The sequence below is a fragment of the Pungitius pungitius genome, chromosome 8, assembly GCF_949316345.1.
Source record: "Pungitius pungitius chromosome 8, fPunPun2.1, whole genome shotgun sequence".
NCBI classification, from domain to species: Eukaryota; Metazoa; Chordata; class Actinopteri; order Perciformes; family Gasterosteidae; genus Pungitius; species Pungitius pungitius.
Window position 1 is genome coordinate 215,972 of NC_084907.1, and position 12,972 is coordinate 228,943.

The 12,972-nt window shown below is 46.1% G+C and overlaps 1 protein-coding gene across 1 annotated transcript in view; it reads right to left on the minus strand.

Moving 5' to 3' along the window:
- The window catches only part of chd6 (chromodomain helicase DNA binding protein 6), a 33,591-nt gene extending 24,787 nt beyond the window's left edge, over window positions 1-8,804 (minus strand). Inside the window, exons 1-7 of the mRNA XM_037448377.2 lie at window positions 8,344-8,804; window positions 4,479-4,528; window positions 2,455-3,055; window positions 2,144-2,255; window positions 1,542-1,695; window positions 667-816; window positions 74-139 (exon numbers count right to left, since the gene is read on the minus strand). Coding sequence (XP_037304274.2) covers window positions 74-139; window positions 667-816; window positions 1,542-1,695; window positions 2,144-2,255; window positions 2,455-3,055; window positions 4,479-4,508 — 1,113 coding nt within the window. The 5' untranslated portion in view covers window positions 4,509-4,528; window positions 8,344-8,804. The remainder of the gene's footprint in view (window positions 1-73; window positions 140-666; window positions 817-1,541; window positions 1,696-2,143; window positions 2,256-2,454; window positions 3,056-4,478; window positions 4,529-8,343) is intronic.
- Between the last annotated feature and the right edge of the window lie 4,168 nt (window positions 8,805-12,972).

The window sequence follows — 12,972 nt, forward strand, 5'->3', positions numbered from 1 at the left end:
GGAGCATTTAGAGTGAGTACATGTGTACATGTGTGTGTAGGTGTATAGGTGTGTGTGTGTAAGTGTGTGTCACCTCTTTCTTCACTGGTCTCACAGACAGAATCTTCTCGATGATGTTGGCTTCGTCCTCCGGTGGTTCCTGAGGGAGAGAAGAGATCAGCTGACTAAGTTTCCCAGCCATCATCATCATCATCATCATACTTATCGTCATGCTGTTCAGCCTCCTCCTCATCCTCCTCCTCCTCACTTTTATCATCATCATTCTAAACACCCTCCTCCTAATCATCATTATCATCCTCCTTATCATCATCCTGATCACCCTCCTCCTCTTCACCATAATCCTCATCATCATCATCATCTTCCTCATCATCATCATCCTCCTTCTCATCCTCATTGTCGTAGCTTTTTATTTCAACACGGAGACATTTGGAGCTAAATTGTTCTCCTTTGCTGCAGAAAGCAAAGTTCAGTGAAATGATGAAGAGTTCAGAGAGGAACATGGAGACCAAGGCTTGGTCATGGTCCAGGAAGCTGCCTTGCATGTTCTTCTAACAGAAGTTAACATAGCAGTGACACTAAGGTGCTGATATGAACTATGATTCGTCCCTCTACACAATGAGGCAGTGAGGAACGTGGTGTGGTGCTTCGATGTTTGGAGGTCCTCACCTCGCTTTGCCAGGCCAGGGCCGTGGCGTTCAGAGCCGAGATGCGACCGGCTCCAAGGACGCCGATGGTCTCTCCGTCGTCGTCCACCACCTTGAAGTCCAGGTCCTCGTTGTACTTCCTCCTCTTGACCTGACGGCCTGAACGCCGCTTCTACAAAGAGGAGGAAGAGGGACGGGCGGAGGGCATGAGAGCTTTGCTTTCCATTTAGTAAGTAATGGCCTCTAAATCACTTGAGATGTTGAGATGCTCTGCTCCTCATCACTGCCCTGCTGCAACAGCGTGAATTCACTTCATAGAACTGTCCCTCACTGGAGACACAACAGGTCATCAGACCGGCTGCTGGTCATCCAGACGGATGATGACCCGAACACGTGCACAACAGCGTTTGTGTAATTCACACAACAAATAAAGAGCAGAGATTGTGGTTATTCAATTATTATTACTGTCTTTACGGAGACAAGTAACAGAGATAAGCCACGCCCCCTTCCAGGCGGGACCTGAATGAAGCCAAATAACCACAACTAGTAAGGCGAGTAAAGCGTGGCGATACATAACCAGCGTGGTCACATGGAAACCCAACGCTCTAAAAGAAAGAACAAAGGCTTCAGATGCACAATAAGTCCTCACTGACTGGTTGGGTTGTTTGTGCAGTTTTACATACAGATGATAAATAAACGTCCTTGTGATGATCCTTGTATCAGGGTTTTGCTTGTTAAAAGTTTTATTTTATTATTTTATTTAATTATTGAATACAAATGCAACCTAGAATGAAATCAATTAGTTAATCCAAGACAGCGTTCGTATTTGTGAGGTCAAAAAGGTTAAGAACCCCTGCCTTACACCACCCGTGTATATTTATGTGTGTGTGTACTCACAGTGTTGTCCAGGGCATCCTGGCTGTCCTCCCCCCCCATGTTAAGGGCTGAGGTTGAGGTAGTATCATCGCTGTCCTCCCCTTGATGGACCTTCTGCTCCTGGTTTCTCCTCTTCCCCTTCTTCTTCTTCTCCAGCGGCGCTGCACCAGGGTCTCTGCCAGGAGAACGAGGAGGAAGCATCAGGTCTAAGGAGGCTGGACCCTCTCTCCCCCCACATGGTGTTAGTATACATACATGTATTATACATACATACATTTATATACATATATACATACATACATATAGTGTTGTTTAGTTTCACGGGGACACAGTGGTGGTCCTCAGCAGGTAGATGTTGACATGCAAGTAGCCTAGCAGCTAGCAACATGGTCCAGGTACCTTCAGTCCTAAAGTGGTCCCCCTTCTGATGGACACTCTGTGTTTGACTTCCAATGCCTAAAGTTCTGTCTCCAGGTCCCGTCTCTAACATCTAACTGACCGCAGCACGCAGCTCTGTTTCGTTTCACGGGGTCAACGTTGTTTAAGTTAAATATTTGATGACGTTCATTTTAATCTTGTGTGTGAGCGCTTCAACACACACGCACGCACACAGGATGTCCTACCTGGGTTTGCGGCCCCTCTGTCTCGGTGCTGGGGGGCCGGGGGTCTTGCTGTTGGCCTGTCTGGGGTTCTTGCTTTGTCTCTTAGGGAGGACAACAGGAGCAGGAGGAGGTGCTGCAGGACAGAGGAGGACACCAGAGGGAGCTAAATACCCACAATACTTCACCCTAGTATTTAGGACTGATCAACCCAAGGACATGTGATTGACATGTGACAGGCCCCCCATCAGGAAAATGTCACGTTATGAAAAGACAACAAGAGTTATGAGGAAATACAAGAAATCCATGCAGGTCAATAAGAGAGCCATCGATACCTTGGGGGGGGGCAGGAGGTAGGACTTTGATCTTGGGTTTCCTTCCTCTCTTGCCGGGAACCTTGACAGGAGCCAGAGTGGAAGCAGGAGCCACCTCCTTCAGCTCGTTACTGGCCTCCTTCCCTCTGCTCTTACGCTCCCTGTGCTCCTTTCCTGCCTTGGGCTCCTTGCTCCTCCTCAGCATGGCGCCCGTGGCCACCTTGTCTTCCTTTCGTTTCTTTGGTTTGCTGCTCTCCCTGTCCTCCACTTCTCCAACGTCTTTCTCCCGCTCTCTCTTGTCCTTTTTCTTACGTTTCTTCTTCACCCTGGCCCCCCCTCCGCCTCCTCCTCCTCCTCCATCGTCCTCCTCGCTCAGGGAGGAAGGAGGTCGCCGGGAGTGCTTGGTGCCGTGGGCCCCAGCCGCCGCGCAGTGATTGGACGCTGCCGTACTGCTCACTGCGGTGAGGAGGCGGAGCCTGTCCTTGGAGCCCACGACCAGGTGCCCCCGAAGGATTGTGGGAACTGTTTGTGCGTTACTCTTTTGGTCGAAGGCAGAGGAGGAGGCTGCAGTCGAGGAAGAGGAGGCCGAAGGTGGCGTGTGCTTCAGGACACCAGTGAACATCTGGAAAACGAAGGTTTATCAGTATTCTCTAAAAGTCATCGCGTTGAGCTGCCATCCACAAGCACTTCCTGTACACATGTTTCACAATAAAAGCCCTTCCATTGCCAAGGAGATATAATAATAGTAATAAGCTGTATGAATTTTCAAGTTTATAATATTTCTGTTTGTTAATAGTCATTTGCAGTAAAATAATAACATTTTTGAACTGTGAAATTTACAACTATGCCAAAAAACCACCATACCATAATATCTTAAACGTGGACGTTATCGTGATTATGGTTCTGGCAACCACAGCTTCCAGTATTTCACCATATGAGTAAATTATGGTAAACAAATAACGGTTCTGAACTGTGAAATTTACCGTTAACAAACATACCGTAATGTCTAATACGTTGACGTTGTCCTTTTTACGGGGGAGTTCAGGCAAATCACAGCTGCCAGTATTTCACTGTATTTTCAACAGATTTTTTTCACAGTGTACATCTCCAGGTAAAAGAGCTGAAGATCAACCTTAGCTCACTAAGACTGGTGAGAAGCTTCTAGACTGGTCTACCAGGAAGGTTTGGCTAGCTGGGATGCGCTCATGCTAACGCTATGGTCAGCTTAGCTTCTTAAACAACAGGGACAGATCCAGCAGAGTCTCAGGAGTGAGACATAGAGCACATCTGTATGATAGAATAACACATCTGGATATCAGCATCCAGTCATTTTAGGTCAAGTGAACATTGCCCCTTGGCTCCACAGTTCCACACTGACCCTGTCCGGCCAACTAATACCACCCTCCCCCGGTCAGCCAAACCCACTTTACCCCCCCCCCCATGTGTGCGTTACATGTGTGAAGAATCATGTCAATGAATCACAGAGTCACGCACAGGCAGCGCATCGGCCTGTGAGACAGTGGGGGGGGGGGGGGGGGGGTCACAGCCGTAACCATGGAAACTGGCTCTCGCACAAGGCTGCGGGAGGCGGGCATGTGATCACCATGGTAACCTTTACATTGCCACTGGATCCCAAATGTATCTCTGTCTACCTGTCTGTCTTTTTACTCATCAACAGATCCTAAAGATAACAAGAGTCCAACAAGGACATTGAGACATGAAATCACATTTTGTGAGGTCACCTTTGGTCCTTCTGATTCATGATGAATAAACATGAGTCCTCACTTGTCCCTCTCAGATGTGTCAAGACCTATTGACCCATGCTGAGGACACATGGACCAGTGCTGAGGAGACATGGACCAGTGCTGAGGACACATGGACCAGTGCTGAGGACACATGGACCAGTGCTGAGGACACATGGACCAGTGCTGAGGACACATGGACCAGTGCTGAGGACACATGGAGTATTTTTTTTTTTAAATCCTTCTTTCCCAATACATGCGGTTGTCCCTCTTGAGACGTGTGTGTGTGTGTGTGTGACTAACCTGCTGCTTGTCCTTATTGTGTATTTTCATCTTCTATCCCGTCACTTCATCTGTGAACAAAGAACATCATTCATATCAGTGAAGAAGACGAAGATTTAACCAGGTGCCGTCTTCATGTCCCTCAAGCACATGAACATGTGAAGAATAACAGAATGTATTCACAGTCGCTGATGTGTTGTGCTCCAGGTAAAGTTAAGCAGAAGGTGCAGTAGGAGGAGAGGGAGAAGGAGAACGCCTGTCTGCTGTTATCAGAAACAACTTCTGTACCTGGTTGCCATGACGATAGTAATAATCTTTCTGAGCCCTTTGAAGTGACCTCACACAGCGAGGTGAAGGGTTCTAAACCAGCTGTTTTCACCAGAGAGGAAAACAAGTTTCTGAATGTTTGTTCTTCCCCACGGACCCTGAACACAACACATCTGCTCTTGTTAAGCTAAGCTAAATGCTAGCACATCTTCAGCAGCAGAATGTGGAACCATGAAGGAGACCTGCTGGTCAAACCCACCATATCAATGGTACACATGTACGTACAAATACATACATCAAAATGCCCTTTGATACATAATACCCCTCAAATAAATGTATCAAAATAAAATTCAAAATATAGAAAATTCTATTTTGGGGATTTCCCGTTTTCTCACAATGTGGAAAAGCAGAGCATTTAGTTCGGGCAATATAATGTACACAAAGGAACAACAGTGTAACCAAGCAAAGGTGTTAAAAGACATCACCTATTTTTATGAATGGGACAGTCCATAAACTTTAGCTTTTTATCAAATGAAAATATTCATCAAATATGAATAGCCTCATATTAAGTGTATGTATACTAAAAAAGCAATTAAGCAATTAAAACCAGTTGAACACAGGCATCCCTGGTTCCATCTGTGCTTGGTGAGGGTCCTTCTTGAACATCATCTTGCTGAGACACTTTGTATGAAACCACTAAGAACACTTTCATAACCTGCATTTTAAATCAAATCAATTGGATATTAATTAACATTAACAGACATCTACTGTCGTGGCCAGTGATAAGAACATCATGAACATCCAAGCTCACAATCTGCCTCTTCCAAAAGCTCCCTACAGGACGCCGTCCCACCCTTTGGCTTTAACGTGGTATTTGGTTTCTCCACCTGGAAGCGAGTCCACTATTTCACCTGCTGCTCAGCAGATGGTTTTGAGTCTGTAATGATGCTAACGCAATAATTACACACACACAAACACACAAATTACATTGCTACTCTGCTGCTGCACAGGAAGTAGCGTGTGAACTGGGGCAGGAGGGCACGGCAGCGGTAACCAGTCCAGCAGGTAGCCTCCTCCTGCTGCACAACGCTGTGGATTTCATTATGAATCATTAGAAATATGCAGAAATCCGGAGTCAAAGTGAACATCGGAACAAAACTGCATCAGACCAGCGTCACCACATCTGCTGTTGCCATGGAAACGCTGAGGGCTTAATGTTGGTAATGTGAGGTTATTAGTGAGGTTCATCTCTTCTGTCCTTGAAGGACCACACTTTAACTTTATGTTTAAATGTACGTTAGTTCTTCACTTCACAAACAGCTACAGAGAGAATAGAATATCTTTAGGTTCAAAACACAACAAACTATTTTTGATGAAACTAGTGACAGGAGGAAGAAAACGTAGAGGAAGAGCAAGAGGAGGGCGAAGAAGAGTAGGAAGAACCACGAGGAAGAAAAAGAAGAGGAAAAACAGGGAAGAGGGAGAAAGAAAAGTGGACAAGAAAGAAAAATGAGCAAGTGGAGAAAGCGGTAAAGGAAGAGAAGGAGGATGAAGAAGGAGGATGAAGATGGAGGATGAGCCTACGTGGTGTTTCCAGGTCACTTCAGTTTCATTGAAGCTGAAACCAGGGAGATTTGCAGAGCTTCACCTAAGGACCACCGTGTTACTCATTTATCCAACTTCATCCATCATGGTCAAGATCCTTACTTCAATTCTTCATTTACATCCTAAAGTTCCCACAATTCAAATATAAATACATAAGGGCTAACTAAAAATATGATTTATTGACATAGTATTAATTAGAGGCGTCTTTGGGAGGTGGGTACACTGAGTTAATGCATTAGTCGTACTGTGGTTTTATGGAGCCAAATCCAAAAAAAAGCCAAAGAATAGAAGAGTTTAAGTTTTGGTCTTGAATATTGAAAATACAACAATGTATTCAAAATAAAAAGAAGTGGAAAAAGTTTTTTTCATTCTTCACTTGTATATATTTTTTGATATTTGCTGTATTATTGCAGATGTTGTATTTACATTTTTCTTTTTTTCAGACTTTTGCCACATCAAACTATTACTTTCCACAAGTCACAGAATAAGAGCAACGATCTCAGATTGTACCATTTAACACACATGAGAAGGTGTCGTTGGGGTTATAATCTGTCCTAAGGCTCATCTGTTAGGCCTCATGACCCCAAACTGAAACTTTAACGTTCAGGTTCACATCTGTTTTTCTAATGATCCAAACGTTTGGCTCCATGCGGTCCGTGGTGATTCTTCAGGTGGGTTGTGCATGTGCTCTGTTTTTGGTTCCATCCATTTGATGTAGCGCTCACACCGAGGTCTGCTCTCTAACTGCAGACACAATTCTCCTCCTCCTCCTCCCACCTCCTCCTCCTCCCACCTCCCTGGTGGTTGGATGACGGTTAGTTGAGGAAGCGCTTGGATCGCCAATAATTACCAATCATTCATGAATTGAATAGGTCTCTACAACAGGTGGAACACACCAGTCTTAACGTTATCTCTGGTTAAATCTCTCATAATGATCCCAAAAGGATTTTACAAATCTTATAAGTTGTTTGAAAGGATGACATATGATGAGTGGAGTGATGTCAGAGTGTTTAACTATAAAGCTGGCTGTAGTTATTATATTATACTACAAATGAGTTTATTTATACTGCATTGTCAGGGGGGGGGGGCAAGGGAACAAGAAGAGCAGAGAAGGAAAGGACAAGACCAGAAGACAAGTGGAAAAGGAGTTCAAAACAGAAAACAAGAGGAGACAAGGAGAGAAGAAAAGAAAAAGACAAGAAATTAAGGAGGAAACGTGGGCAGGGACACAAGAGGGCAGGAGACAGAAAAGGACAAGGAGGAAAGACATGGATAACATGAACCCCAGAAGAAATGAGACAGAACGCATTTGGTGTCAGTAAAGTGTAACAACGCAAAGCTCGAGCCGGAGAGGTTCAAACCATCGGGGCTGACGAACTGCCTCAGGGACCTAACGGGGAATCGAACCTGTAACCTCGAAAACTCAAGACACAAACTTCCACATGAAACCCAGCTGTAGTCTGAAAACGTTTCATGCTTCCAATGGGACTGATACTAGCTCTCTACCTTTTGTCTGCCCGGTGTCACACCTGGCCAGGTAAGCGCGTGCACACCACCGCTTCATGACTCACTGCGATCTCTCTCTCTCACACACACACACACACACACGCGTGCGCACACAAACACACACACTAGCTAACCGCTTAGCTTACACATCAGTGAGGTTTGAGGCTATACGATCGATGCTAACGGACGCAGCGGCTAACGCGCAGCTAGCTCCCAGCTAACGTAAAGCTAACACACCGCTAGCACGCAGCTAGCTCGGGTGGACGGGAGGTGGCGGCCGGCCGGCAGAGAGAAAAAGAAGTTCCCATATGAGAGGAACACAAAACTGCCCCGACCGAGAGGAGACACCGTGTCCTCTTCCACGTTAGCATCGATGCTATGTAGCGAGCTAGCCTCCTCCGCTAGCCGTGTAATGTTGTAAATACGTTATATATGCCGTCTGCTCTGCACATGTGGACAGCCTCCAGTCTACCGTCTCCACCGATAAACATCCCGGTGAACCGCTCACCTGCTCCGGACACTGGACGCTCTCACCGGCGACACATCACCCCGGTCCGCACGGAAAAAAGAACGAAAACCACTAGCGCTTTTTATTTCCAAGGACACAAAATCGCCATGACAGTTTAGAAAAATGCATAAAAAATTAGCGGTGAGGGGAGGGAGGGGAGAGAGAGAGAGAGAGATGGGGAGGGAGGGAGGGAGACGGGAAGGAAAGAGGAGGGAGGGGACAAGGAGGAGTGCAACTCGGTGCTGTTTAATCCACTTTTGAAGCTAACAGTCGTTTATTGAGCCTGGACGCGCGCGGGGCGAGCGGCATCCAGAAGTTAAAATGGCCACTACCAACACAAACCGCTTCTTCTTTTATTTTGGTGGAAGTTTTCTCACAGCTGCACCTAGAGATCACGTGCTTCCATTGGCTGCAGCTGGCGCCTCGTGCACGTTTCCATTGGCCCCTCAGCTGTCATTTAAGCGGAGCCCCCCATTGAACGTGGTCCCGGGGTTTGTCTGAGAGCGATCCTAGGCAGCGACCATTATGTACCGTACGTGTTGTTCTCCCTCCCCCAGCGCACACCGCCTTTGTTTGTTGTGTACGTGCTCGTGTTGTTGCTCTTACCGCAGACCTGCAGGTAGATCCTCATCCTGCACCACCTGGCTGGAGAAGGAAGAACAACAACCCTCCACCCAGAACGCCGGGGTCTACGGTCTCTGTGGAGACGACATTGTTATCCTCCGCTTCCTGGTCTCCGGTCTGGGACACCTACCTACACCCAGCCTCACCTGGGGGAGCCACCACACCTTTCTGCACAACGAGAACTGACCACATGGGCAGACAAGAAGACTAGTAGACAGACAGATACGCAAGAAGACTGGTAGATAGAGATGTAGACAGGCAGGAGGCCTTGGGAAGGGAAGAGCTTTCAAAGAATGACACAGTAATAACACAGTAATAACAAGCTATCTGTGTGTGTTGACAGAACTACACTTAACCCATGAGAGACGTCACCATGACAACGTCAACGTCTTCCAAACTCATGTCCACACGCACAGGCATGCACACACACATCATCTGTCTAACTAAAAAGCTAGAATGGGATTGGTCAAACGCTGTAAGCCCCGCCCCTCACTGTAAAGGTGTGATAACCAGATGACTGAAGTCTGAGTTGACGTTCAGAGGTTGTGTTAGTCTAACTAGACCATGGAGTCCTGTAGAACAGCTTACTGGTCAATCACTGAGGACCTTAAGCCTACCTGAAGTACCTTCAGCTACCCTGGAGGACCTTCAGCACAGCTGGAGCAGTGATTATTTCTTTGATGAAAAATGTTCGTTAACAACCTTTTTCCCAAGACGTGAAAAAAACGAATCTCAGACAAAAGTGTCAGAACGGAAGGTTGCGGGGGTAGGATCCTCTGTCAGAGCAGCAGGTTGAGTGGTCGGTGCTCACTGAAATCAAAAATAGCTTCCAAAATTCACACTGAGCTGGAGGACCTTCAGCTCACCTGGAGGACCTCATATTACATTACATTATTATTTGACATGTCATTTATCTGACGCTTTTATCCAAAGCAACTTACAATAAGAGCATTTCAACCATAAGGAAACAAACTCACAACAAGAAAGTGCAATTTCATCAAGTAAGCTGATGTACAACTAGTTATAAATAAGAGTCATTATGAGTCCAGTTTAAGGTCTACAGTGTGTTAGTGTTTAGTCTGAAGAGGTGAGTCTTTAGTGTGAAGATGTGAAGGCTCCCTGTGGTCCTGATGTCATCACAGAGCTCCTTCCACCATCTAGCAGCAGGACAGCAAAGAGTGGAGATCTAGTCCAGTGTTTTGCTCTCAGGGAGGAACAAGCAGCTTGATGTTGGGATGGAGGGTTTCACCAGGTCCTGGATGGAGACTGGACCCCATCCATTCACAGCATGTGAGCACTGGTTTGAACTGGATGAGGCAGCCACTGGTAACCAGTGAAGAGAGGAGGAGTGTGGGAGAACTTAGGAAGGTTGAAGACCAGTGGAGCTGCTGCATTGTGGATGAGCTGCAGAGGTGGAATGGAGCAGGGAGACCTGCCAGGAGACAGTTACAATAGTCCAGGAGATGACAAGAGCCTGAATCAGTACCTGCACCTCTGAGGCAGCCACTGGTAACCAGTGAAGAGAGCGCAAAGATGTTCCACCTGCTGCTTCACTCAATAGCAGTATTCTGACAGCAGAGGGCCTCATGGAGCTGCCCCCCCTCCCCCCCCCCCTTCAAACAAATATAAACATCAACTGTGTTTTACAGACTTTCATGAAGACGCCAGGACCCAAAAGACACTGACTGGGCTGTTACAGTGGGTGTGTGCTAAGGGAGTGGAAGCCTCCAGATACTCAAGATGTTTCTTATCTCTGCCTGCCATGTCTCTGTGTGTGTCTCTGTGTGTGTGTCTGTGTGTGTCTCTGTGTGTGTGTGTGTCTCTGTGTGTGTCTCTCTGTGTGTCTGTGTGTGTGTGTGTGTGTCTATGTGTGTGTTAACGTATGAAATGAATGTGCCAGCTGACTATATCGTGAGTATTTCTGCAGCAGCTGGGTGTGTATGTGTGTGTGTCTCTGAACTATGAGAGAAATATCTGTGTGTGTGTGTGTGTGTGTGTGTGTGTGTGTGTGTGTGCGCCTCTTTCTTCATATGAATAATACACAGAGCTTAGATTATAGATATTATATCACATTCAATTTTATTATAACGTATATTCCATTATTTAATATAAATTGGTGTTACATTATATCATAATGTATGTAATGTATCATGTTATATAATATTGTATTACTAATCAATAATAATGATGGATTTTAGGTTATATTTAATAACATTACATCATGTTAAATCTTATTACATTACATAGTTATTTGCTGGGCAAAGACAAAAACATGTAACTCGATAAATAGCATGATTGTACTGTAATTAACAGCGATTACAGGCATTATGCACTTTTATTTTAAAATAACGTTATCAGAACCATATAAGAGTCACTCAGACCAACAGCTGTTACTGAGCTAAAGTGGTTTAGCACAAAAAAAGCACTTTCTAGTCTGTAAAGACTGTGGTTTTCCTTTGAATCTCAGTAAAAGTTAAAAAAAAACAATGACTAAATTAACTTTCAACGTCCACTTTTTTATCCATTCCTCCAACTTTACATTTTCTTCCTCCTTTGAGTCATGTACGTTAGTCGAGTGCATTTACTGCCGTTGATGTTATTCCTGTAAAGTGAGACACAAGGTAATCCATTAAACCACCGGCTACCTAGAGGCCTCTCTGCACTGAGACACACAAGGTCATTCACGTTTCCACATGATGAAGAACTCTTCTTCTGAACAACATGACCAAGAGAGAGAGACACCTTCCACAGGTGCAGATGTTGAGTGAGTCTGCATGTCGTCAGTTGCTGCTCACTTTAACGCTGTCACTGCGTTTCCTGCGTTTCGTACTTCAGGTGCTTGGTACTTAAGCATTGTAGTACTTAAGCATTGTAGTACTTAAGCATTGTAGTACTTAAGCATCGTAGTACTTAAGCTTTGTAGTACTTAACGCTCGTAGTACATCAGGCACATGTTTAGGTGTCCACATGCTTTTTGTTGTATGGTGCCCAGTAAACAATGAGAGAGCCTGGTCTGTTCAGGAGGGACGGCATCCATCCCACTTTGGATGGAACACAACTCATCTCAACCAATCAGTGGAACGTATCCATGACGACCCAGAGCTCAGAACAGGAAGCAGAGTCGCCGTCTTACACACTTCTCGCTCTCGAGACGACTCAATGTCGTCAGCCCATGATTCGTCAGTCTTATCATTCACGTGACTCGTAAGAAACGACTAAGGACACTAACCGCTCGTGTGACTGATGACACTGACGAGTCACCTGACTGGGGACACTACCGAGTCATGTGACTGACGACACTAACGAGTCACGTGACTGGCAACACTAACGAGTCACGTGACTGGCGACACTAACGAGTCACGTGACTGGCGACACTAACGAGTCACGTGACTGGCAACACTAACGAGTCACGTGACTGGCGACACTAACGAGTCACGTGACTGGCGACACTAACGAGTCACGTGACTCATGACTTACTTGACAAACATTAACCTTCAGAGTTGCAGAGGACACCGTCTCCAGGGTGAAAGTCCTGTGCTTTTGATCATGGTTGCTGTGTTTAGAGAGCTCGTGCTCTGCTAACAAACTCCACAAATAAGAGGACGTTACCCCCCCCCCATAGAGAAGCACAGAGACGACTAGCTGATGGCAGGAGGAGGTGGAGCAGGAGGAGTAGCTGCAGGGGCCGGAAGAGCAGGACATAACTAAACTTCAGAAACCTTTTCACACTTTCAGAAGTGCTGAAAGAGAAGGAGGAGAAAGAAGGAGGAGAAAGAGAAGGAGGAGAAAGAGAAGGAGGAGAAAGAGAAGAAGGAGAAAGAGAAGGAGGAGAAAGGGAAGGAGGAGAAAGAGAAGGAGGAAAATAAAGACACAGAGTAATGCAGAGAGAGAGGAGGACATGTTTCTATTGAAGCTGCTGCGAGACGGAACGCTATCAGGACGGAGCAGACAGCTGCCACCCCCCCCCCCCCCCCCCCCCCCCCACGCACACACACCCACACACAC